The sequence below is a fragment of the Ictalurus furcatus genome, chromosome 7 (genome assembly GCF_023375685.1).
Source record: "Ictalurus furcatus strain D&B chromosome 7, Billie_1.0, whole genome shotgun sequence".
NCBI lineage: Eukaryota > Metazoa > Chordata > Actinopteri > Siluriformes > Ictaluridae > Ictalurus > Ictalurus furcatus.
Genome location: NC_071261.1, coordinates 26161576 through 26188945, shown reverse-complemented (window position 1 = coordinate 26188945; position 27370 = coordinate 26161576). Strand labels below are relative to the sequence as shown.

Here is a 27370-nt window from a genome sequence, read left to right as displayed (position 1 = left end):
TCTAACTCTATGGCATATACATATACAGAATTACATTACATTACATTACATAGCGGATCCTGACCAGGATAAAGTGGTTACTATACTATACTATTACTGGAAACGCTAAATAAATATGTCCTACTCTACTTTCCGTCTAGCGACCAACCCGGAAGCGACTTGGGCTCTGTAGACAAAAGCAATGGATTCCTATCGGTGTGATTGTATGTCTTAACCGCTACAGCGATGGAGAGACTGGTATCGATTGCTTATGCCTGTTATATGATTTAGTTGTGTTTTCTTCGGAAAACGCACTATGGATAGACAGATATTGGCTCAGACTTTGTGACTGCAGGGATTAGTTATTACTAAAGCTGTTTCCACACGGATGTTTTTATAAAGAGGGATTTTATACAGTGTGGGACTTGAAAGAAATAAACACAGTAGTTTGTTCTCCTGAACTGAAAGCTACCCTCAGCGCAGGGGGCTTTCTCTGGCCAGGCCTGCTGCTCTGACATCTTTCAACTCTTCATTTACATTGTTTATAGTGTTGTTGTTGTTGTTTTTTATTATTATTATCGTTGTAGAAGTGGCTGGAGATGGATACGGACAAGTTTAACTATGTTTACAGTTGCGACCTGGACATAAATGTCCAACTGAAAATGTGAGTACTTTTTCTTAGGCGTTGTTTTGATAGCAAGGCGCTGAGTTTAACCTTACCTGACATGTTAGTAAAATAAACAACCTTCAGTATGGGTTAAAAACCAGGCCTGTTTCACTAACAAATAACAAAGTGACCAGCTGCTCTTGCACAATCAGATGCTTTCTTATAGATCATTAATATACATCAGTTATCTCTTTTGTGAGTCTTTTACTCTCCGTCTATTTCAACGTGATGCTTCTTTTGTGTTCGTGGTTTTATACGGATGAATAAAATCCACCAGTTCCTCGGCTCTTCATCTGTTGTTATTGCAGTGGTTGGAGCAGGACAACACACGTGACTCAGCTCAACAAACTCTTCGGAGTTCTTGAGAAACACTTCGGTCTTTTCCGTGCGCTGACGTCATTCCCGTCCGGACCACCTTTCGCACCGCGTGCAACGATCAGGGTCGTAAATAATACGATCAGGAATGACGTCACGATTCCGGTAACCTGTACGCAGAACCGGTTAATGAGAACCGATTACGTGTTTTCATTGCGTTAGTCGCATCTCGGGACGCCTGTAAATGATCATGCAAAAAGGTTTTAATCGCTCACGAGCGGCCCCAAGATGTCAGAACGCAAGAGCCGCCCTGTCACTTCCTCTATAAACATTCTGGAGGAAGAATAAAAGGGATCTGCCCTGTGCTTTTACACCCCAATCCACCCCAGGGACCCGAAGACTCACTGTGATAAACGTGACTGTAGTGGTGTTTCTCTACACTCAATCATTCTGAATATCTGGAAAGACTTCACTTCTACATTTATGGCACTTATTGCCAGAGCGACTTACATTTATCTAATTTATACAACTGAACATTGAGGGTTAAGGGCCTTGCTCAAGGGGCCAACAGTGGAAGCTTGGCAGTGCTGGGATTTAAACTCATGACCTCCTGATCAGTAGTACAACCACGTCTTATCAGCTGACCTACTACTGCCCTAAAAGTCCTGGATTTTTTACCCAGCCTGGCTTCTAAAAGTCCTGGATTTTTTACCCAGCCTGGCTTCTAAAAGTCCTGGATTTTTTACCCAGCTTGGCTTCTAAAAGTCCTGGATTTTTTTTTAGGGTACTTTCACATTTCACAAAATTACTCGAGTTCATCCAGATTAATATGTGAAAGTATATATATATATATATATATATATATATATATATATATATATATATATATATATTTGTATTTGTACAGTTGATTGATGGTGCAATTTTATACATCACTTCTTCTATGTGTTTATAGAAAAAAATGCCATTTCATTGTTTTTATACTATCTAATTGAATTAAATTATTTAATAAGTGTTTTCTTCCTGTTCTTCGCACCAATCAATGGTCCAGGTGAAGCCTTTCTAGTTTACTCACTTTAATCATGTGTGTTTTTAATCCTTTCTTAGCCTCATTAAGTATCACCACACCTTCCATTTCATCTGAATACCACATGGAAATAATGTTCAATCAAACACATAATTTGATGCAAAGCACTTTATCATATTGTGTGGTCCACATCCGAGTCGTCTTGAAGAGAACCATGGACCGTCGTTATTTTATTTGGATCAAAAATCCAGTAACTTGAGTTACAGTTTATGAATGCAGTTTTCAGACATAAACAAAAGCTTGAAAATTACACTAAAAGTGTATGTATGTATTTGTGTGTATGTGTATATATATATATATATATATATATATATATATATATATATATATATATATATATATATGATATATTATATATATATATATATATATATATATATTATATTATATTATATTATATTATATATATATATTTTTTTGTCCTTCACAGAGGTAGTTTGGAAGGCAAGCGGGAACAGAAGAGCTACAAGGCTCTGCTTGAAGACCCCATGCTGCGATTCTCTGGCCTTTACCAGGAGAACTGCTCAGACCTGTACGTTACCTGCCAGGTGTTTGCAGAGGGGAAGCCACTAGCGCTACCAGTTCGTACGTCCTATAAAGCTTTCAGTACCCGCTGGAAGTGAGTACCTCTAAGTATAATGAAAGTTAATGCTGGTCCTGTATATCTTCAGGCCAAGTTTGGGGATTTTCCTGCTCTAACTCACTTAATAAACATAATCTGATAGATGTTTGAACAGTGAAATCACCAAACTTTCTTGAATTCTGACCTTCCCAGGCTGGAATTGTCCTCTCCTGATTAATAAATCATGTTTTCACTTTGATATATTGACAGAAAAGTGTTTTAAAGGAGCAGTTTGTTATTTTTACAGCCCTCCGGTGTCTGGGAGATGAATCACCTTGAAAGAATAACATTGCGATTAATAATAACATACTCTCACTGCTGAAACCGTGTTTGTCTTTTAAAAAGAACAAGCATGTAGCAGGATGAAACTAGCCACCCTTTACATTGCAATATTGCAAATTAGTTTTCTATGAGTATTTATAACACTGGTATTAAATGTTATGCAGAGTTCATGCGAACGTGTGCTGTTTGTTCATAGCTGGAACGAGTGGTTGAGGTTGCCAGTGAAGTATCCTGACCTGCCACAAAATGCTCAGGTAGCTCTGACTGTGTGGGACGTTTATGGGCCAGGACGCGCCACTCCTGTAGGGGGCACCACAGTCACCCTATTTGGGAAATACGGGTGAGGGTCTCTAGATCCGTGCAGTAGTTTTTTACCATTGTGCGTGCAATTTTTTTTATTGTTGTTCACGCCGTTTCTGTCTCTGTCTTTCTGTCTGTTTCTGTGTTTTCCCTTTTTTACAGGATGTTCCGGCAGGGCATGCATGATCTGAAGGTGTGGCCGGGGGTGAAAGGTGATGGCGGGGAGACCACATCGACACCAGGCAGGACCAGCAGCACTCTGGCTGAGGATCAGATGGGCAGGCTGGCTAAGGTGAGAAGAGGGATGTACATGAATTATAAGGGACAATGAGAGTGTGTTTTTGTGTATAAGCTGACAAAATTAGTGTATCTCTGTGGAAGAGGCGGTGAAAGGGTATGTGTGTGTGTGTGTGTGTGTGTGTGATGTAAAAGGACATTTTTTTAACTGCTGTCTGTTCCAGGGTCCTGACCTGGAGCTACTTAGTGATGTGAGTATAAAAGGGCAGGAATGCTGAATGTCCATGAATGTTTGTCTGTAAGTCGATGTGTGTTTGAAAGAAAAGTGAATGTTTGCAGAGTGTGTGAGCAGGGTGTGTTTGATGGCATATCATTGTACTTTTCTTCCACTCCTAACTTCTCACATGGGGAGAGACCGGCAATTACGGCCACCCTGTCGGACTTTGTCAGTTAGTCAGCAGAATTTATGAACCTGCACTTAGACTTGCATTATAAGTTAGTTTGGAGAAAACACTTTGGTCTGTTACAGTGCAGGGAAATTCTTGACTGTGGCATTTACACATATGTTACAGGTGTGGCAGATTGAGATTAGTATGGAAATGCAGGCTTTTTTTTAACACTAATTGGCAAATTAGTAAATTACCCACTAGTTCACTCTCCCCTATTACAGCTACCAACTGGAGAGGGATGAAGGGTAGCATTTGATTACTCTGGTAAATATTAAGGGTTTTTTTTGTAGGTCTCAGTTTCCTTTAATGTATTGTGCTTAGTGACTTTCTACTATTGTAATAGCTGGACTTTAGGGGGCACTGTGGCTTAGTGGTTAACACTTTTGCATCGCACGTCCGTGGTTGGGGGTTCTCCTGTGTGCATGTTCTCCCCGTGTTTCGGGAGTTTCCTCCAAGTTCTCTGGTTTCCTCCCCCAGTCCAAAGATATTCGTTGTAGGCTGATTGGCATTTCCAAATTGTCCATTGTGTGTGTGTGTGTATGTGTGTGCATTTGTGCCCATCCGGGGTTTCCCCTGCCTTGTGCCTCAAGTTCCCAGGGATAGGCTTCAGACTCCCCACGACCTTGTGTTGGATTAGCGGTATGGAAAATGGGATGGATGGATGGATAACCGGACTTTGACTTTGCTAGCTATCTGTTAGCATGTCTTTCTTGACATGTTCCGAGTGGCCAGTCATAGCCAAGGAGGCCAAATATGAAGTTTTATTTTCAGGAACAGGGGAAAATGGGTTGTTAAATGCATGTATAATGCTGCTTGTGTGTAAAATGTTGCGAACATTCAAAAATCATTGAAAACCTTCTGCGACAGCAGCACATTCCTATAAAGTCCACTCTGTTGAACAGAAGTTCCTAGATGAATTTTGATGTTGGCTTGACAGAGCCCGCTGAAAACTCTAAAAAAGTTAAATATTACAACGTTTCATTCTCACTTATTTTAAAATGTTCACGCTTTTAACAGATGTGCAAAGGTTCAAAGTCAAGAAAGCATCATTATGGATGTGATGATGATTATGGAGAACAGTATGTTGGCTCTGTCAAGGTAACATAATAACACATTGTAAGGGGAAGAGAGGAGAAGTGTTGCACATACAAGAAGAGGATATTGCACAACAAATAAGTAATAATGAAGCAAGCTCGAAACATAGCCTGAGAAGAATGTTATAAAGAAGAACGGGCTGAAATGAACTCTTATAGAAAAGTGCTACTGACCCTCGCATCTTTCTCAGATCGTTCAGTCATGAAATTTAGCCGATTTTTCAACCATCAATTCAAAACCTCACGATCTGTTCATGTATTACTTTAGTAGCAACCAAACAAATAATTTAAGCTTTTCTAGGATCCCTGGTAGCAAAAAGAAGGCACTACCTGTTTGTGGTGGAAAAGCACAGGACAGTTCCAGATTAGGCTCAACTCCAGGACCAGCGGCTGATCGGTGGAAGACGCCTACATGTGCCTTTATTATATCAAAATGTTTTGAAACAACTGTTGTATGGTCACATAGCAAAAATCTAGTGTCAAACAGTGATGTGATGTGATTAACCTGTAGTTACTATAAAATGGAGCATAACCTGCTGGTTGCATGCTTTAAACCTCTGACACTTGTGAAGTTCACTAACTGCTAAAATGTGAGTGACAGGAACATTCCTAATGTGTGATTACTTTGTACTGACCACCCACTGTGTGATTTGCTTGGCTATTTGAGTGTGAACATGTACACAAAGCTACCTTTGGCTGACACACTGATGTTTGGCTGAATGTTAATGCACAGCACAACATGGGTCTCCTACTTTTCTCTCTTACTTATTCAGATTCACATACTCTCTCTTTCCTTCTCTCTCTCTCTCTCTCTCTCTCTCTCTCTCTCTCTCTCTCTCTCTCTCTAGTTGACGAAGGCTCATCGTCAGGGGCACATGGTGAAGGTGGACTGGCTGGACCGCTTGACCTTCAGAGAGATTGAGATGATCAATGAGGTGAGATGGGAGTGGGTGTGGCATAGCTGAGTGATTGTTCCTTCTCAAACACACCTGCTTCAACTCTTCCGTTTATTAGCCGCTTTGTAGAGCAGGGAGCCACTAAATGTTTTATCCTCTTGTCTAAATTTGAAAAGGGAAATTAAAAAAATTAAAAATGCCAGTCTTCCACTTACCCAAAATTGGTTGAGGTCATAAGTTTACATACGCCTTGCAGAATCAGCAAAATGTTCATTTTATTTTAAATAAGGACCAGAAAAAATTGCAATTAGTTTCTTTAGTTCTGCCCTGAAGAAGCTATTTCACATAATAGATGTTTACATATAGTCCTCAAGACACAATAATAGCTGAATTTACACAAATGAACCAGTTCAAAAGTTTACATGCATGAGCGACTGTGTTTATCTTTTGTGATGGTTGTTCACGAGTCCCTTGTTTGTCCTGAGCAGTTAAACTGCCCACTGTTCTTCAGAAAAATCCTCCAGGTCCTGCACATTCTTTACTTTTCCAGCATCTTCTGCATATTTGACCCCTTTCCAAGAGCGACTATATGATGTTGAGATCCATCTTTTCACACTGAGGACGACTGAGAGACTTGTACACGACTATTACATAAGGTGCAAACATTAACTGATGCTCAACAAGGCAAAACGATACATTAAGAGCCAGGGGGGTATAAACTTTTGAACAGGACGATCGGTGTAAATTATTATTTTGTTTAAAGATTGAATTTTTTTCATTTAGTACTGCCCTTCATAAGCTACGTTTGATATTTACTTGTTTCCCAGAAGACAAAATAACACCAATTTATACCGATCATCCTGTTAAAAAGTTTACACCCCCCTGCCTCTTAATATATCGTGTTGCCTTCTTGACAATCAATGAATGTTTGCACCTTTTGTAATAGTTGTGTATGAGTCCCTCAGTCGTCCTCAGTGTGAAAAGATGGATCTCTTGGTCTGTTGGATAATACTGTCTCTTTTTTCTGCCAGTAGTATACTAATATTTTACCAAAATGACACAGAACTATTTATTTAGGTTATTTTATAAGCTTGTCTTGTCTGATGACCTATGTGGTATGCTGATAATCAAAGTGATAAGTAATTTCCCACTGCAAACTTATAAGTTTTTACAGTTTGTCAGTGATGAATAGATTAGATAGATAGGTGATAGATGTACATTACATTTTACATTTATTCATTTAGCAGACGCTTTTCTCCAACGCGACTTACAAATGAGGAAATACAAGCAAAGCAATATATCAAGCGCAGAACAATACAAGTAGTGCTACCATACAAGATATAGAAAAATCTTTCACCTTATTAATTTTTGGGGTAACTAGATTTAACTATCACTTGTGGTTGACGTACATTAAAAATGTAACCATTTTAAGTTCAGGAAAATCTGTAGTTTTTAGAAATCTATGTAGTAGAAAATGTCAAGATGTCACCATATGAATGTTTTGGTTTTTTTTAAGCTTGAGACACTTTCACTTTTACTTTTTGACACAGGTTTAGCATAAATCATCACGCATTTGTTTTGGCTGATTAACTGCCTTTCATTTTATTTGTTTATTTATTTTTACATAAAGCACTTTGAATGACCTTTGCGTGTGAAACTCTGTAAGTGGAAATTGAATGTTTGATTTTTGGTGGAATTGTCTTTTAAAGCTTGAAGCATAAAATCCCAGTGCTGTGTGAATATCCAGTTGTGTGACTGTAGTGTGAGGTATTTGTGACCGTTGGTGTTAAAACCTGTTTTCCCTACAGAGTGAGAAACGTAGTTCCAACTTCATGTACCTTATGGTGGAATTCCCTCGAGTCAAGACTGGAGATCGAGAATACAGCATCGTTTACTATGAAAAGGTCTGTAGGCTTCTGCTCAAAGACTCTGTATGACTTTGATAAATATTTGATAGATTTGTGTATGTAGCATGTCCACTAAAATCGTTTACATCGATAACTAGCTGTCCATTTCATATTGAGGAATTATTAGCATTAGCATTTTATTCCCCCTGGTTTGTACAGGATGGAGATGAAGCGTCCACGCTACTGACCAGTTCAGACATAGTTAAAGTCCCTGATCCTCAAATGTGCATGGTGAGTAGAACGCTGTGACAAAAACACACCTAATATGGACTCTGATATTACAGTTGCTTATAAAACACAGTATCTGCTGATAAGCATTTTTGAACATATTAAATGATGAGCATGAGCAGTATCATATTTCAGTACACACTATCTGATATAACTGTTTTATTTGTGTGAGGTTATTATATAAACCACTGTATCATAGTGTTAATAGTGTAACCTAATTCAGATTTTCTCATCACACCCCTAGAACGAACTCAGCTGTCAAGGTTGTGTACCAAAACTAGAGCTTATCTGATTAAGCCCGGCATTGTACTGTGTTTTAGGAGAATCTTGTGGAGAGCAAACACCACAAGCTGGCTCGGAGTCTGCGGAGTGGACCGTCTGACCATGACCTGAAGCCCAATGCTGCTACGAGAGACCAGCTCAATGTGAGTGAGGCAGAGAGATCTTGGACTGAATGTGGGTGTGAGTAACGAGAGGATCAGGGATTTTACTGCAGTGTTTGTGTGTCTGCAGATCATCGTCAGTTATCCTCCCACCAAGCAGCTGACCTCTGAGGAACAGGACCTGGTGTGGAAGTTCAGATATTACCTCACCACTCAGGAAAAGGTGTGTGTGCGTGCGTGCATGTCTTCTATGATTGTGTTATAAAGTGATTTCCAACTTCACATTAAACAGTTCATATAAGGACATACAGTACTGTGAAGTGATGCTAACTCTTAATCCAGTATCTAAACTCTAATATAAAGATACATACGGTCATGTGAAGAAGTCAGTACACCCCATGAAAACTTTAGACTGTTTCAGTATCTTTGGACATACAGATATCAGGTCTTCATGTAAACAGTGTTGATAGATAAAATACAGTTTAACACTTGAAATTAGCATGAGCGTAATTGTTATCCTTTATATAATTGAAACAAAGAGAAATGCAATTTTCTTGGGAAAAGTAAGCATGCCCCTACATATATATATCACTACTTCAAATGTTCCAGATTGAAAGCAATTTATCTATGCATAGTGTTTAACTAAAGATCAAATACTGTTGTGTCCATGTACGTCAAAATAAAAGAAACATTTCATGAGGTGCACTTACGTTTTCACATGTGAATTCTTTGTAATAATACTATTTTAATGACCCTGCTGAAAAACCACTTCCGAACGGAACATGGCCTAACCATGAATTTGCTAAGAAACCTTTAGATACTAAAGGGCAAATGGAAAAAAAAATTACTGGACTCTAGAGAGTTGTTGTGTTGTGTGTGGAAAATCCCAGGAGATCAGCAGTTTCTGAAATACTGAAACCAGCCCATCTGGCACCAACAACCATGCCATGGTTAAAGTCACAGAGATCACACCTTTTCCCCATTCTGATGTTTGATGTGAACATTAACTGATATAAAATATGCATACATTATATAATTATACATAAAACTGCACTCATAATGTCTCGTCTGTGCTTGTTGTTCATGTGTGTTTCGTAGGCCCTGACTAAGTTCCTGAAGTGTGTGAACTGGGCGTTGCCACAGGAGGCCAAGCAGGCGCTGGAGCTGCTGGGGAAGTGGAGACCCATGGACGTGGAGGACTCACTGGAGCTGCTCTCGTCTCAATTCACCAACCCCACAGTCAGACGCTACGCCGTGGCCCGTCTACAGCAGGCTGATGACGAGGTGAAATTCTAATTATAGGTGGATGATGCACAGGAAACAATGCAAAGGAAAGAGTGTTTTCATGAGCTTCAGTTCATTTGAACTCAAAGTATGTTGCTAAGATATTGTAGAGGATTTCATATTTATTTCCTGGAATCAAAGTAAAATTTATGTAATTTGCTAAGATTTGAGGCAGCAAAGCAGCACTGACATTTGGGATTGGGTGAGCCCATACCAGTATGCAGCCATAAGCAAATATGAAATAATATTATGCTTCACTGGTTTAGATAATGATATGTGCTCATGATTATATGTTTTGGAGAATTTTTAAGACAGAGCCCACTATTTTTTAAAGAGCAAACATTTATGATGCAGTAGAAGCAATGAAGAATTAATTTTCTTAATTTAAATTCGTTAATATGTATTTTGTACTCACCTCCTGGGTGGGTGGGGGGGGGCTCGGCTCAAGGGAGCAAGATTGGTCATCACTGGGTGGCATACTCTTGCTTCCCTGTCAATCACAGGTCGAAAAGATGTGGTTAGCTGGCTTCATGTGTCTTGGAGAAAGCATGTGATGTATATATTAGAGATGCAGCGATAGAAAATTTCTCAGTCGATACCGAAAACCGATTAGTCAGAGCGATATCGGCCGATACCGATAGTTCTGCCTTTTAAGCCTTCTTTTAAATTAATAATAATCAATTCCACAATTCAGAAAAAAATGCAAATAAAAACTTTATTCTCTCCATTTCAACAAGTTGTTTCACAGTAACTGGTCTCATAAACAGAAAACACATTACTCTAATTAACATTAACACATGAACTGAATTCTGAAGATTAAAGTAAGATGTATCAACTTATTGAATGTTATTAATTCATATTAACATTGACTGAATTCTAAAAAACCTCCTGTTAGTCTCACATTCACTCACCACAAACACAAGCATTTCTACTTCATCATTAACATCAAACTGATAGTATATCGGCCTAATATAAACTTTTTTTGATGATGATGATATTAACTCATATTAACATTAACTGGATATGAAACATACTACTCTACAAATATATTTTTCTGTGCAATATATATATATATATATACTTTTTGTCAACCCATGTTCAACTGCAGTTTAGTCGTCATTCCACACAAGAGACATCATCTTTACACACAGCACGAAATTGATGTGTTTCCCGCTCTCTTTTTATTGACAGGATATAATCGGCCCTGATCATCGGATGTTTTTAAACCGTTTAATTTTCTGTGCGTGTAGGATTTGTTGATGTACTTGCTGCAGCTGGTTCAGGCTCTGAAGTATGAGAACTTCAATGATATCCAGTGTGGTCTGGATCCTGGCAGTAAGCGGGACAGCCAGGGCCTGTGCGAGAGCACCACGCTGGGTGATTTGGACAGGTGAGTCACCAAACACAGCATGAAGGAAAATGCAGTAATCTCACCTGTAAACTGGGTTTATTTCACATCCTCTACACTTAACACTGGCCAAGAAGTTGTTCCAGGTTCCAAAGTACAACATATAATCTTCAACATGTCAGTGTAACGTGCCCTACATTTTGAGCACATGAGCCATGAAGTACTGCTTCCTCTGAATTTAAAGTGTCATTTGGACTTTTGTGATAAAGTTGTGTTAACACAACGATGTTTAATTAGCTCCCAGATAACCTCGGCTGTTATAGCAACCACCGGCACACAGAAAGGCAAAGACGGAGCAGATGGAGAAAATCTGGAGGTAAGCGAGCCGGAGTTTAGAAGGGTGATTATGATTATGATGATGGTGATGGTGGTTGTAACTGTGTGTGTGTGATCTGCAGCAAGACCTGTGTACTTTCCTCATATCACGTGCCTGCAAGAACTCGACACTAGCCAACTACTTGTACTGGTGAGTATTGATGCAAAATAAGTAAATTGTAGTGTATTCTTGTGCAGATGGTCAGTAAAATGTTTCTGTTGTGTCAGCATTTAGCTAGCATTTAGCCACAATACATGTAACGATACGTAATATCTTTAATTAATAAAATAAATCAATTATTTACCATTTATTAAATTATTCTGTTGGAACATACAGCAAATCAGTACTTTGTGTATAGTAGGTGTGTGTCATTGCAATCTCACTAAATTGGATGCTAAATAAGCACGAGTGTGCTACATTCGTTTGGACAACTATAAATGGTGTTTTTCCTGTTTTTCTTTGAAGCCATGCTTTCTTTGTCAAATTCTCTCAGTCTTTTCAGTTCCTGTGTGTTGTCTGTTCCATCAGTATTCTTAATTGACTTGATCTTTTCTCTAACAGGCTATGTTAGGAATAAAACTTGATGGCACGTGCTGTTATAAGAAAATAATCAGCAACTGTTGCCACCTCAAAGTTGATTATTTTCATATAACAGCACAACGTGAAATGTTTCCTTCTTCTTATACCACAGAAATTTATTATTATTTAAAGACGACACACTGTACTTTTTATCCATTTATAGTTAGGTTTAATGTTGTGGAACGTGCGCAATAACCAGTTCATACCTGTTATCATGCAGCAAAAAAACACTTGTTCCCTCAACAGCCTCTCTTCATGGAAAAGTGATGGAAAAAAGATGGAAAAATGCCATTTGCCATGTTACCCTGAAAGTGCAAAGCCCTCTAACCTGAAAATTGTCCTGTACCCAAAAACCTAAAGGAAATGCTCTGACTGTTCAGGATCTTGCGATATTTGCGATCGCAGAAATTTACGCAAAATCAAACAAACGCCACAATATTCTGAGGAGCTTGCAATTATTTTATAAAATTACTGCGGATTTTCTGCAGATTGGGGCCAAGACGCATCATGTGGTGTCATCACAATGCGCATTCAGCCAAAGCCCTCTTCGAATTCATGTGCGTCGAACATGAGTAGAGCTAAAAGATCTCATTTACCAACAAACATGACTGCGAAAGACAATTTCATGCAGTTCAATTCAAGTAGTTTTCCATAAAATAAAAGCACCAAAAAGGGCCAAAATTGCATCGCAATTTGTGGGGGGAAAAAAAGCCACAGCAAGAAATGTTTTTGGCTGCAACAATCAGTGAAATCCTGTGCAGAGTGACTGTTACAAAGCATGGCACTGGAGACTACAAAATGTCAAATAAGCATCTCTTCAACGAATACTTAAACATATCAATAATTATGCATTATAAATCCACTGATGTGGAGCATTGGCCCCGGTTATGTTGTTGAAAAACGAGCATATTAAATAATAAACCAGCTGGAACTACTGTCAGAACTGCTGTTGTAGAAAATGGATCAACACAGTCTCGCTGATCAGATTCGAGAATTCAACAGAGCTGTGGTGTAAATCGCCATATGTGTGTTATACAAAAAAGACCCATATAGAAACCAACAGCATGTTTATCCAGTCAAGTGGAGTTTACCACCAGTGCCAACCCCCCCCCGCCCCTTTTTTTTATCAGTTGGTGGATATTAATATTGCTAACAGGACTTCAAATCTTTTCCTGCAGGTATGTAATAGTGGAGTGTGAGGACCAGGACACACAGCAGAGAGACCCAAAGACTCATGACATGTATCTGAATGTAATGAGGAGATTCAGCCAAGCTCTGCTCAAGGTAAACACACACACACACATACACACTCACACACAGAGCCCTTTTCACACTCTGTCCACATAAACACAGTTAATAGATAATTAAGAAACCATACTCCAGTCACCATAGACTTTTTAATTTTTTTGTCAGAGATATCACATAACACACTCTACCCAGTGCGTAAGGTAGACCAAGGTAGAGCAGCAGGCAGGGGAAAATGTTCCAGCATATGTAGACGCACCTGTACTCCAAGCGTTTCACGTAATACTGTTGATGCCATAGATGTCGTGGGATGATTGGAGGAGACAGCTGCACATTTCCTGTGTGTTAAGCTTCCCAGTGTGTACTTAAACTCACAATAAATATTTTACTCGGAACTGAATACACAAAACGGGCAAAAAAAAGTTTAGACGTTGGAAAAGAGATGAGTGTTTTCTTTTATTTTCAGTCCTTGTGTGTGGAAGGAGTTCGTTGTAGTGCGCGTGCATTTCTGATTTGTAGTGTCTGCAAATATGCCGCCTTTTTTTTTTTTTTTAATCCACCCCATAATCACTTTTTTTGCTCACCCAATCATTGCACTACATCTGTGTTTGTGGACATTTATTAGATTTAATCCCCATTATTTGCTTTAAAGTAAGATCTTGTTGGTCACAGAATCAGTCAGTTTTAAATCGGTCCAAATAAACGGCAGCTGTGGACTTGTTTTTTTCCACTTGCCACTTTGTTCCAAAACTCATCTACTCTAGGCACCTCTCCGCAACTGTGACTGATAACGCAAGTATGATTACTTGTTACCAATTAGTCATCATGGAAATGAGCCAACTGTATTTTGGGAAGGCAGGTGACACTTCAAGAATGATTATTCATCAAAATGTTTTTATTTATTACTATTATTATTATTATTAGTAGTAGTAGTAGTAGTAGTGGTAGTATATGATCCAGCATAAATTAACTACTAATCTTGCCACCTGTTCATCTTCATACTGGGTGGTTTTAACAGTTTAAATGAGATGCCTGTAAAAAAGGTATGATGTTCTAGAGAAGTTCACACATACTATCTGTTGTGGTGTACCAAGCTGACTAATTAGTGCTTTAAAATGTTGCTTGTTGCAAAACTGCTACACTGGTTTACCTTTTGTTTTATCCTTTTTTAAACGAGAGCATTATTCTTACAGCTTTTCTATGATATGTATACCATCATATATTTCAAAATTCTGAAATTGTCACATAAAGCTTTGGTTCTATCACACACACCTAGTTTGTCATATTGCTTTTTCCAGTATCATCACTGATGATACAGAAACATTGCATATCCCTCTCTCTCTCTCTCTCTCTCTCTCTCTCTCTCTCTCTCCTCCCTCATCCTCAGGGTGATAAGAATGTGAGAGTGATGCGCTCTCTGCTCGCAGCACAGCAGACATTTGTAGACCGACTCGTGCAGCTCATGAAGGCCGTTCAGAGAGAGAGCGGCAATCGCAAGAAAAAGGTACACACTTGTGCACACGTATCCCTCAGACACCTCAACTGGAGTGATGGAAAAACTGTAAAAAAATTTCAAGTTTTCCACCCAAAAGTCTCCATACATGGTGGAAATGAACACTTTTTTTTTTTTTTTAGCAAAATGTAACTTTATTCACAAGACATGATTGCCATTTCTTTGTAAACACACACAGAGTCGTCTCTCCCACTCATGTTGAATGAGTTATTCATGTACATCGCAACGTTGCGACAGCTTCCCGATCCAGCCAGGAGAATGATTTCAATGGAAAAGCTTGGAAGACATTTAGCTAAAAAGTGTTAATTTCTCCTACGTATGGAGATTTTTGCGACGCCCTGTTTATTGTGTGGTAGTTCCTGTGTGTGAATTACCCCAGAAATTTGTTTGAATATGCCCTACAGTGTTGTGTTTGTGTGTTTGAGACAGACAGAGAGGCTGCAGGCTCTGTTGGCTGATAATGAGAAGGTGAGTCTGTGTGAGATCGATCCCATCCCTCTCCCTCTGGAGCCCCAGGTGCGCATCAGAGGCATCGTACCAGACACCGCCACGCTATTCAAGGTAACCACTGTCACAATCATCCATCCAGCTATTCTTCTTTGGTGTGTGTATGAAAAAGAAATACACACATAACCTTCTTTGTGTGTGTGTGTTTCTGTATTTAGAGTGCTCTGATGCCAGCTAAACTGATCTTTAAGACTGAAGATAATGAGCTTTATCCTGTGATCTTTAAACATGGTGATGACCTGCGACAAGATCAACTCATCCTACAGATCATCTCACTGATGGACAAGGTCTGATATGCTTGATACACACCCATGTGCACATGTACTTTATTCTGTACAGCTTTTTTTTTTTTTTTTTTTTTTTTTTTTTTTAAATTTGGCAGTAAGGAATGTTATATCTAAGAAAGGCCTTATAATACACACCGTCAAAGGTCAGCTCTGCACAACAGGTGTTAGATTCAATGTTACAACAAATAAAAGACTCCCAAAATTGTAAAAATCGCTCGTTACATTTTTGTGTTTATCTTTTCAGTGTGCATGCAGACCGTACAAAGCACCTAAACAGCTATGATAAAATAAAAACATTAAATATGTAGGGAGATGTTTCATAACACTAAAAAAGATTTATATTTATAAGCAAATTTATATGTAGATTTGTCGTACAGTTGATATTATATAAGCATAATTCAAGCCATCATCACAAACAACACAAACCCATCACAGAGACAGCAAAAACCTTAGGTGTGGCCAAATCAGTTGTACAGTACAATCGTAAAAACAATAATCACACTGGTGATCTGTATATTTTGAGAGACAAAGTGCAAAATTGTCATTCAGAATAAAAAGTGTGCATTGTAACATCACTAAATATCTACAAACTAATCTGTATAACATATCTTTAAGAATGTTTTAGAAAGATTTGTTCTATACCCATATACTTTGTGGGCATGACTAATGACTGCACAAAGATTAGAATATTTTTTTAACGTAATCCCCAAATGCATGTTCTTCTTGTCTTAGTAAAGCACTTCCAGGTGCCCTATAGGCCTACTAGAGACAAGTACATGCCGAGACAAGTGCAGCATATGCCCTGCTCAGATGTATGACATTAGAGTTTACTCAGTAGCCGTCAGTCTGATTTATATAACATTCTCTTAGCGACACCTCTGTTTGTTATCTTGCACTCTTTTACCTCCCTGATTGATTTGTTTGGTTGGCATTTGTAAGTTAATTAATGACAATATGCAAGATAAATAATTTGCCTCATAATCAAACATGCTAATGACAGATAGACTTGAATACCTTTACCTCACACACACATGCATCCTCATTCTGTAGACATTGTTTACAGTATATCTCAAATCTCTTCTTCTCTCCACAGCTGCTAAGGAAAGAAAATTTGGACCTAAAGCTGATGCCATATAAAGTGCTGGCCACCAGCACCAAACATGGTCAGTGCTAACACCCATGCAACTACAGACCCTGCACTAAAGAGCCCAACATACACTTGTGCACTCTTACACCCGCTGTGTTGTGTTCTCAGGTTTTATGCAGTTTGTACAATCGGTTCCTGTGGCAGAAGTTCTGGCAACTGAAGGCAATATTCAGGTTGGACAGTCAGATACACTATGACTCATTCAGTGCAGTTTGTTATTAGACAGTGGCGGTTTTAGCTGTTTTGGCTTCACAGCACATTAGGTTTGAAATGAAACAAGGAGCATGAGGTTTCACTTACCGAAGGCAAGAATAATACAAAAATTCCCCTAAAACCATCAGGAACTGAAAATGGGTGCATTGCAGGGGTGGATATTATTTAAGATTATTAATTTGTCCAAGTTTTTACTTAAATCCTGACGTTATATACGTTCTACACAGTATATGTGTAAATACCCCTGAAGTAAATGTAACACTGTGCACTATAACCTGTTGAGCCCGACAGTAAGACTTTTACAGGCATCATATCATCACTGTACCAACAGGATTCTCCTATAATTCATAACACAATCTGACCATAGCCAGACATTCCTATTAGCTGTCAAAAGAACCCAATAATGTACCTAACTTACAACTCTATAAGTCACTTAAGAAAGATAGCGGATGAAAACTGATCTATATAAAAACAATAATGTAACCCAAGTCTAAATAACCTCTTACTACACCTCTTTCCTACAAATTTACACTGCAGTTGAATGACAAAGGAAGCCTGTCCAAACCGATAAACTGGCACTTGATAGTTAGCTAAATATCTCTAATTTCACATGAACCTAACTGCATCTCACTCATTCAAAGACCAGCTCATTCTCTAGACAGGTTCTCTCCATGGAATGTCTGTATGATGAGGTTAACCTTGTGGTCATTATACAGGGCATCGGAAAGTCAAGATCCAATGGGAATATGTTGAGCAAAATCCACAAAAACATGATACAGTGGCTGAGAAAACGCGTAGAGCGTAAGGGTCAATGTGTAGCGTATACGTTGTAAATGATAAATACAAAATAAAGTATATGAAGTTTTACTCCCGTTGGTTTACGACTTTTCGGACACCCTGTACTTCAGCACACTGAATTTGATGCAGCATGAAGTAGAGTCAAAATAAGTAGAGCTTTCATGCCTTCACCGCCAACAAGTCTAGTCCTTTCAGACAATTGACCTTGCTCTGATCTTGATCCAAAATCGAATCACTTCATCTGCTGGTTACAATCATAATTCTATATAAATCCTATAAACAATTCAACCACTTCTTCTTGAGATATGACACTAATGTTCACTGCACAGTGGGAGAGGCATCACAACAAAAAATATTCCTTATTATATGTGGACCACACTGTATTTTGCAATATGAAAGAAATCTGATATCAGCAATGCATTATATGATTAGATGTTGAGTAGAAGTTTGTGAACTATTTAAATGGTGAAGATTTAAGCAGATGGATTTATGAGCTGACCTCTGACCTGTTCCTGTAGAGTTTCTTTAGGAAACATGCCCCTAGTGAAAAAGGACCTTACGGCATCAGCTCTGAGGTGATGGACACCTACGTGAAGAGCTGTGGTGAGACATGCATCTGTTTTGACTGTGAAAATTTCTAAAGGGGTCTTCTCTTGATTATTGAAAATGAATGTGGCTAACAGCTGTAAAGTGTGTGAGCTGTAAATCTACGTTTTTGTGCATTATGTGTGTATATCACAGCTGGCTACTGCGTCATCACCTATATTCTTGGAGTTGGGGACAGACACCTGGACAACCTGCTTCTCACCAAGACTGGTACATTTTTGCTATTTCCTTCATTATATTTCATCTATTAGATTTATCCCAAAATAAAATATAATGCCAATTTGTATGTAATTGAGCACATACTCACTGTGGTCAGAGTTGATCCCTTCTTTTCTGCATTAGGAAAGTTGTTCCATATTGATTTTGGCTACATACTGGGGCGGGACCCCAAACCACTGCCCCCTCCAATGAAGCTGAGTAAGGAGATGGTGGAGGGCATGGGGGGCATGCAGAGTGAACAGTACCAGGAGCTTAGGAAACATTGTTACACAGCCTTCTTGCACCTGCGCAGGTAACACACACATAAGATGGACACCCCACATGTTTTGTAGAAGTTCAGCGTGTTACAGATGTGCCGGCGTCTACAGTTTAACCATCGCATTTATGATTAAATGAAATTCAGACAATTATAACTGTTAACATCATTATTCCATCCCCAAAGCTGCAATAGACTTGAGCAAACAGAGAGAATGGAAAGAGTGAAAGGGGAAAAAAATGGTACAGCACAAAAAGGAAAAGAAAAGATAGTAGTTTAAAATGAGGAAGAGAGAAAGAAACTGAAAGACAAATGCATGGTGTAACTTAAAAATGGAGTATGTAAGGACATGAATAGGCATGATAGTAATCACCTGTTGATGTGGTGCAATTTATAGGTTGTAATGTGGGTTCTGTGTAGGATTTATATTGTTTTACCTGAAGCTTTCTATTGCTGGTCAGAGAGAAAGTGTTATTGCGTATGTTTTGCAAATTAGGCTCCCATGGTTATTTTATTCAGTGCTGGGATTTTTTTTCTTCTGTTTTTGTGTATATCTCATACTAAATTATTTCAGAAATAAAAACCAAATCTGACATAAAACAACGGCAACCTGAGTAAACACAAAATACAGATTTTGAATGATGTTTTAAATGTTTTTTATTGAAGCAAAAAAGTTGTCCAGTAACAACTGGGCCTGTGTGAAATTGGATTTGTCCCCGTAGTAACTAATTCCCCGAATCACTGCATTCATAATGGGGTTCAGCTGGACTAGACGCAACCAGACCTGATTACTGCAAACCCTGTTCAATCAAATTAACACTTAAATAGAACTTTTTCAACAGCATGAAGTTGGTTAAAATGTCTTATCCTGTAACACACTATGCCAAAGTTGAAAGAAATTCCAGAAATGATGAAGAGGAAGGTGATTGAAATACATCAGTCTGGGAAGGGTTACAAAGCTATTTCAAGGGCTCTGGGACTCTAAAGAATCACAGTGAGAGCCATTGTCTCCAAATAGAAAAACTCGGCACAGTAGTGAACTTTCCCAGAAGTGGCCAACCTTCCAAAATTCCTCCAAGAGCACAGCAATTACTCATGCAGGAAGTCTCAATAGAGCCAAGGACAACATCAAATTAACTACAGGCCTCTTTTTTGCACAATAAAGAACACTGTTCATGACTTCACTCTCAGCAAGATACTGGGCAAAAATGGCATCTATGGAAAAGTGGCAAGGTGAAAACCACTGCTAACCCAGAAGAACATTAAGGCTCGTCTGAATTTTGCCAAAACTCAGACCTTTCGGGAGAATGTTCTGTGGATTGATGAGTTGAAAGTGGAACTGTTTGGAAGACAGGAGTCCCGTTACATCTGGCGTAAACCAAACACAGAATTCCACAAAAAGAACATCATACCTACGGTCAAGCATGGTGGTGGAAGTGTGATGGTATGGGGATGCTTTGCTGTTTCAGGGCCTGGACAACTTGCAATAATTGAGAGAAACATGAATTCTGCTCTCTACCAGAAAATCCTAAAGGAGAATGTCCGGTCTTCAGTCTATAAGTTGAAACTCAAGCGCAGCTGGATTATGCAGCAAGTAAATCCTAGTCCTAGAAGTAAGTGAAAATCCTCTTACTTTTTCACATTGGTGATAGGTGTTGGATAACTTCTTTTTTGCTTCAATAAAAATAAAGTAAAACTGTATTGTGTGTTACTCCGGTTGGCTTTGTTTTATGTTGTATTTCTTTTGAAGATCTAAAACTATTTATATATACAAAAACAGAAGAAATCAAATACTTTTTCACAGCACTGTATCTGCAGTCCATTTCTCAACTGGAAGTGATATTGTGATGTCTTTAGATGTTCGAGGTTTAATTTTGAGCAGAGGTGTGGACAAAGATTATGGAAGTTTGTAATATTAATTGTTTATTTTTTTTCCCTTACTTTGTATGTATTGATATGTATTGAACGTAACAGTAGTCGGTTATACTGTATTTTTCTTTGACAATGTCAAAGGTCATGAACAAGCCATCAGTAAATATTTATGAGCATGATTGATTTCTGATCCCTCACTATGGCGATACACTTGAAAACTATGGAGTTCTGCCTTTTCAGCCAAAGCAGAGGTCAGTCCAAAAATGAATCTAATTCACCCAGTGGAAATTGACTGAAGGGACGTAAAAAAAAGGTGCATTTGGGTATCAGTTCATTTTGCTGAGTATGTCTGAATATGTCTATGTGAACTTTGAAATGTGAATTAACAAGCCTCACACTTGTGACCCAGTAGAAAACAAGAGTGTGGGACTGTGGTCTCTTTGGCCTGTAAAAAATTATATAGTGGCCAGGCTGGAGTTTTGCATTGCTGGTGTCTTACTGTCACTCGGGGGGTGGGGAAGCCACGACATCCACCAACACAGATGTTAGGGATTTTTCTCAGCCAGCTGGAATTTACTTATTAGAAATGTTGGTACCTCTGGCCCAAGTTGTACGCATCCTCAAAAATGAACAGTCTGTCCACACAACAGACTGATCTCTGACAACTAAAACATTAATAACATCCACAGTTCTTCTTTGCCACTGTACAGTGGGACCTCCCATTACATTGGTTGTTCTTAAACTGGTATTTTTCTTTGGTAAATAAATGTCTATATGCAGTAGATCTAAGCTGGTAATTTGTGTTCATGTTTTTAAAGCTTACACTGTGTGTGTGTCATTATCAGATATTCCAACCTCATTTTAAACCTGTTCTCCCTCATGGTGGATGCCAATATTCCTGACATCGCGCTTGAGCCTGATAAGACAGTTAAAAAGGTGTGTTTACTTCTACTTAGTCTAGTCTATCAATGTTTGTTTAACTGTGTTGAAGACTTCTTCAGGAAAGACTAGATCGTTGACTTTCTCCTCATCTGGTGTCCTTTCAGGTACAGGATAAATTCAGATTGGACCTGTCAGATGAGGAGGCGGTACACTACATGCAGAGTCTGATAGATGAGAGTGTGGGTGCTCTGTTCGCCGCTGTGGTGGAACAAATACACAAGTTTGCCCAGGTATAGAAGTGGGTTTAATACGCAGTACTCTAGGGCAAGGGTTCTTAAAGTTTTTGCACCCAATGACCCGATTAAAAGAATAATTTTTTTGCTTTTTTAATTCCACAGAACCTCAGTACAAATTTATTTATTAACATAATCCAACATTAGGCTCATTGTTTGAGTAATTTGTTATTCTGGAGCCATAGAGCTTTTTATTCCTAAATCTTCCATTCCCAAAACACATTTTTATTAAAATCAACATTAAATTAAGTTGACTGCTTGTTTTTGAGTTCTTGAAGTTTAGATGAAATCCATTCAGTACACCAGTATAAAAGCTGTAAGAATTTACCAGTAAATATTATAATCTAATAGATTTAGTCATTTTTTTTGGTGTGGTTTCCACAACTGTAACTAGATTTTTATTTCTTTTTTTTAAATCACAGACACTTTGGAAATCATGGCTCTAAAGCTATCTAAATGATTGTGCCTTGGTGTTGCCTTTCGCCTGAAGTGAAAGTATTACACAAAACATTATGCCTCTTTATCTGCTTAAATGATTAATGCTTTGGTTTGTTTTTTTCCCCTGACAGTACTGGCGAAGGTGAAGAGACGCATTGGAGCCTGAAACTTGCAGCTGGTAGATCTTGCCACAGTAATTAAAGCAGGATCGAACAAATGAAAGTGGAAGACAGGAGAGACAGAAGGATGCCAAGAGTGTCTGTGCACAGCATCATCTTGAGAGTTATGTACTTATATTAGGAAGTAAAACACTATTGGTGTTATAACGTACTGTTATACGAACATAATCAGTGACCGGGTGGTGAGAAGCAGCGTTAGTATTATGTTACCCCCTGAAGTTGATCATTTACCTGTAACAGCAAGTCCTGAACTGTTTCAGTCCTCTTATACTACAGCAATTTGCCAATGATGTTTAATAAACATTTGTAGTTAATGTCGTGGTACATAATTCTTGATTCACATACGTTATAGCAACTATAAACAGTCGTTCCCTCACCAGCCTGTCTTTTTCTCTCTCCTCTAAATAAACCATAATGCACCATAACAAGAGCATTAATATAAATCTGTGATTTCAAATACAGATGGAACTGCTATCAGAGCTGCTGTTACAGAAAATTTAACAACACTGTGGTGTAACGTTCGCATTACTTTCACAAAATTATTGGAGCTGTTGCTGTACTTTAAAAAATGCTTTATTATAATAAAGATATTGACCTCATAAGTTACAGAGCGGTTTCTGATGTGCTTATCTTCTTAGTCTCCATTCTCCTGCAACAGGTTTTTCAACAAGTTTGTATCTGCTCTACCTGTCGCTTTGAACTGGCACTGAAGCAGTGTGAGTCAGTGTACTGGCAAAAACAATATTCAGAAGCATGTACATATTTTTAAAGGTGGGAAAATATACTTTTAAAAAAATTATATAAAATAATGCACCTCCAACAGTCCACGATTTTCTTCACGCCTGTATCAGGTATTCAGCATTCTTGATTTGATTAACTGTTTTATATTATACATTTATTATTTAATATTATAATGTAAAAACACAGCACAAATGCAGAGAAATATTAACAGATGCTAAACAGAAGTGGCTTACATTTATTAAAAAAATATGAAATGTGCAATCCATGTTTTTTACGTACAATAGAAAACTGAATCATATTGTTGAAGGTGCTCATCAATGCAAATATAGCATGAGTACAAAACCTCAGTTCAGGGGGTTTTCTCGCTCATGTTCACCCTTTTGCCATCAGTCTAGTTCTTACTCGCTTGCTCTTGTTTTTCAACGTGTTTTTTTTTCAGGTTTGTGGGTTGTGGCTTTATTAGAGCAGCATGTATATTTCCTCTGTAACACTCCTGCTTTTCACTTTGGTCAACCTGACATTTAAAACTGCAACAATTAAACCTGGTGTCTTTATTTATGATTTTATACATTAATGAAGGAATAATTCACTACAGGCTTCATCAAAATCATACATGGCGCACACACAAAAAAAACCCTACTGTCGTCAAACTACAGCACAGTGAAATAGCTCCACTGGTCTACTTGGCATAAATCAAACAGACAGCAGCTTAAACTCAAGAAGGGTGAAAGTCATTACAATTAAAGCTGTACACAGTAACAGGACTTACCCAAATGTCCGCACTGCTCCTTAGGGCCTAATTTTGGTTTGCAATACTTCTTTAAAAATACCACCATCAGCATAAAATGCACGGTAAAGCAGTGAATAGTGAGTTATTGACCATGAAAACTAAGCCAGGGCAGGCAACAATGAGTCAGTGCTGGGGGGCAGTGTGGGGGGAGTTTTGCAGGCCGAGTGTCTCTATCCCTCCGTCACCATCACCGCCACATCACCACCCCCCTTCATATGTGCAGAAAAGAGTCCACAGGGGGTAGAACCAATAGCTGAGGATTTATGACTGCCTACTGAAATGCGTCACACTGCTGTATGGGTGTATCCCAAAATCAGCACCAATTTTGGATTGGGTTAAGATCATCAACAGATTGATGGCCTTACCTTCTGATTTATTCATACATAAAATACAGTATAGTACTGAGGTGACATAAAATGATTCCATATGTACTGTAAGTTTGTAGTAGCTGAACTTAAACACTGACGGCATTAATATGGACACGCTTTCTGGTTTCTGGGTAAAATGACAAGCTTCATTTTTGTCTTATTAACTTCAAAAGTTATTAACAAACAGGAACTAACCTGTTCTGCACACACGAACATTAACACCCATAACTGTCCATATTTTGCTCATTTTTACACACTGGTACCAAGTTGTAGTCATTGCTTGGTTATGGTCCTTTGCGTGCTGGGAAAGAGCAAAATTGTGGACCATTTGAAATTCCTGAGGAATAGTTTTGACAGTTTTTACCAAAAAAAAAAAAAAAATCAGAATAGAAAGTTTTTATTCATAGCTAACTGCAAGATCATGCTGTGCCCTGCTGCTGGAAGCATAGCAATCTGAGCAACACTAGCCGATCACGAGCATATTAGCTCATGTATACAGAATAGGGCTGTTAGACTTGATGGATCTTGGAAAACATGTATCTTGGCAGTCACCTTCCCATATACATCGTCACCTTTCCATATACATCAGGAAAAAAATGGCTGGGCTGAGAAACCGCTTGGATTAAGTCAACAGATAATTGAAGATTAATTCCCATCACTACACAGGATTGGAAGTACTTTGATAGAAAGCTCTGACTCCATCTAGGCTATCTGTGCTCCAGCTACTCTGACTGAGCTTAAAGGAATCCCTATGCCCTCTGAAGGAAGAAAGTTCCCCAACAAACACACCATCCCTGTTCTGAGAGCAGGAAGTGATGACCAACGTGGCCATGGATAATAACCTGGAGAAGCACAATCTGTTTCGACATCTCTGGAGAGGTAATCTATGTCCTCATTTCCATCACAAAACCGGTCCTGCAGAAGGGCTGTGGTGTAATATCTGACCCCAAGACTCTGCAAATGTGGATAAACTGATTCAGAGTCAGAAGGAAGCATGTTGTTAAGGGAGATGAATGAGAGATGGACAATAGACTCCTCTTCTTCAGGGGCTGACTGTCTGGGTTCATCCACAACAGAACCCTCCTGATCCTGACTCTGAAGAGACATCTGCACAAAAACAAACATTTAACAATATCAGTTTCCAAGAGCTCACGCGTGCAATAGACCCAACTGCTCGATCTGTGAGTATGTAGCTACAGTATGAGGTATACAATACCAGAACTTTAGGGAGTCTGAGGTCTGTCGAAACACACCAACACCCCCATCTCCTCAGCACAAACCCCACCACGAGAAGAAGAGCAATGTAGACACCATACGGGGCCAGGAGAAATGTTACTGCAAGTTAAAATAGTCATGACAAACTCAGAAAATGCATTAAAAGAAAGGAATTTTTAAAATGTTGATTTTGTTAAACAGTTTAAAAAAAAAAAAAAAAAAAAATTGTAAAAAATAAGCAAGTGACTGTTAACTGATCCCTACAGGGACAAAGTGAGAATAGTGCACTTTGTCTCAGGAAGATTTTCCTTGCCACGGTCACCTCTAGCTGATTTGCTACAAAACTAAATCTCTATCTTCTGCCGTTGTGACAATGGCTATTGTTAAAAGCACTATAAAAATAAAAATCAATTGAATTGAGCACTGTTTACCCAGCAGTGGGACGTAGATGCACTGTGGTTTAGAGACGGGAGAGGAGCCAAGCTGGGCCACAGCACAGTACTCCTGACCAGAAGCAAGCACAACAAACGGCACCTTCCACCGACTATCTTCCACAATCTCAGTGCGAGTCTGTGAGAAGAACAGACTAGTTAATGAGTGTAATGATAACACAATGATAGACACAACTAGAACCCATTACAGAAACATCAGCAGAATTGAGTTCCACGGGCTCCGAAATGGTACAAGAACATTTGTGCTGTCGCTGGAAGATCGCAGGTTTGAATCCTGACAATGTTCTAAACCTTTGGTATGAAGGATGGCCTTGATTTCTTGACGATCACAATGATACCTGCTAAATGCATGTTTCAGTTTGCTGACCAGGAAGAAGCATGACCAGAAAGCACTAATAAAACACCACAGCAGTATACTGTACCTGGCACTTAGCCAAAGAACTGTCTTAATATGGGGGGAAAAATAACTGTCAGTGGTGACAAATCACCAGCATCACATCAGCATTAAACAGGACGCAGTCGCTGGGCTCAAGACACTACAATACAGAATAGAGCACTTAGCTTTCTCTTCCAAGCACACTCAGCTGCAGTTTTGATTGTATACCTGTTAGTGTTTCCCCTCCCAGTTGTCCTACAGTATGGAAGAAATAGCTAGAGAGAGAGTATTGCCAATGATGAAACTAGAAAATATAATTTTTGAAAAGGTTCTGAAGCATAGCTTTGCTACAATTTCAGTAACTTCAAAACATTTTGACATTCAGCATCCATTGCTGAATATGCTATGCATCAATAAGACAGGATGCACAGAGCAAACAGGAAACCCATCAATTCAAGTTAGTCAGCATTATTTCATAAGTATAATAAAGCCTGTGCCACCTTTCTGTAATACTTTAATATTTCTTCAATATTTCTGTGTGAAATATTGCTTTAAGAGAGAAATCAAGAGCATGGAAGAGTTTAATCACCTGAATATCATTCATATCATGTTTATTATAAAGAGTCACTGTGGCGTTCAGCGGCAGGAATGAACCGAGGGCACAGCAGGTTGGAGTATCCTTTTCATCACCTTCCATCTCCATCCAAGTCCGACAGACAACATTCGGAGCACATTGAAAGATCACCTCCACCCAGAGCTGTTGCTCCTTCAGAGAGAGGGACAGCGAGGGGGCACTAAAACTCACATTCGCTGGAGAAACAGAAATACGACAAAGTCAAACATTAGTACACTAAATGACTTGTTTATATGTTTTTTTGCAAAACAGAATCGATTTCTTTAGAGAATATTGCAGGCAGGTGCAAACAACAGTGTGGGCAGG

At 38.8% G+C, this 27370-nt stretch overlaps 2 protein-coding genes across 2 annotated transcripts in view; one reads left to right on the top strand and one right to left on the bottom strand.

Annotated features, from left to right (window-relative positions):
* Window positions 1–221: 221 nt before the first annotated feature.
* pik3c3 (phosphatidylinositol 3-kinase, catalytic subunit type 3) lies at window positions 222–23090 on the top strand. Its single transcript, XM_053629525.1, has 25 exons — window positions 222–643; window positions 2479–2667; window positions 3149–3292; window positions 3415–3544; window positions 5881–5967; window positions 7737–7832; window positions 7995–8066; window positions 8384–8488; window positions 8577–8669; window positions 9545–9730; window positions 10981–11120; window positions 11376–11454; window positions 11537–11604; window positions 13212–13317; window positions 14666–14782; window positions 15221–15352; window positions 15457–15585; window positions 16679–16748; window positions 16841–16905; window positions 18262–18346; window positions 18485–18559; window positions 18692–18860; window positions 21542–21632; window positions 21743–21868; window positions 22441–23090. The coding sequence occupies exons 1-25, from the start codon at window positions 579–581 to the stop codon at window positions 22453–22455; spliced, it is 2634 nt and encodes an 877-aa protein (XP_053485500.1). The 5' UTR covers window positions 222–578; the 3' UTR covers window positions 22456–23090.
* A 719-nt stretch (window positions 23091–23809) lies between these two features.
* Window positions 23810–27370, bottom strand: part of LOC128610293 (uncharacterized) — a 3843-nt gene continuing 282 nt past the window's right edge. The window contains exons 2-5 of the mRNA XM_053629526.1: window positions 27020–27240; window positions 26034–26172; window positions 25604–25722; window positions 23810–25494 (exon numbers count right to left, since the gene is read on the bottom strand). Of these exons, the coding sequence (XP_053485501.1) occupies window positions 25090–25494; window positions 25604–25722; window positions 26034–26172; window positions 27020–27133 (777 nt within the window). The 5' untranslated portion in view covers window positions 27134–27240 and the 3' untranslated portion in view covers window positions 23810–25089. The remainder of the gene's footprint in view (window positions 25495–25603; window positions 25723–26033; window positions 26173–27019; window positions 27241–27370) is intronic.

Bases quoted from the DNA above. Each gene is read 5' to 3' on its own strand.
- pik3c3 (XM_053629525.1), top strand. From the start codon at position 579: ATGGATACGGACAAGTTTAACTATGTTTACAGTTGCGACCTGGACATA. The intron at 2,668-3,148 runs GTGAGTACCTCT...GTTTGTTCATAG, and splicing joins GCTTTCAGTACCCGCTGGAA to CTGGAACGAGTGGTTGAGGT. The intron at 16,749-16,840 runs GTCAGTGCTAAC...TTGTGTTCTCAG, and splicing joins GGCCACCAGCACCAAACATG to GTTTTATGCAGTTTGTACAA.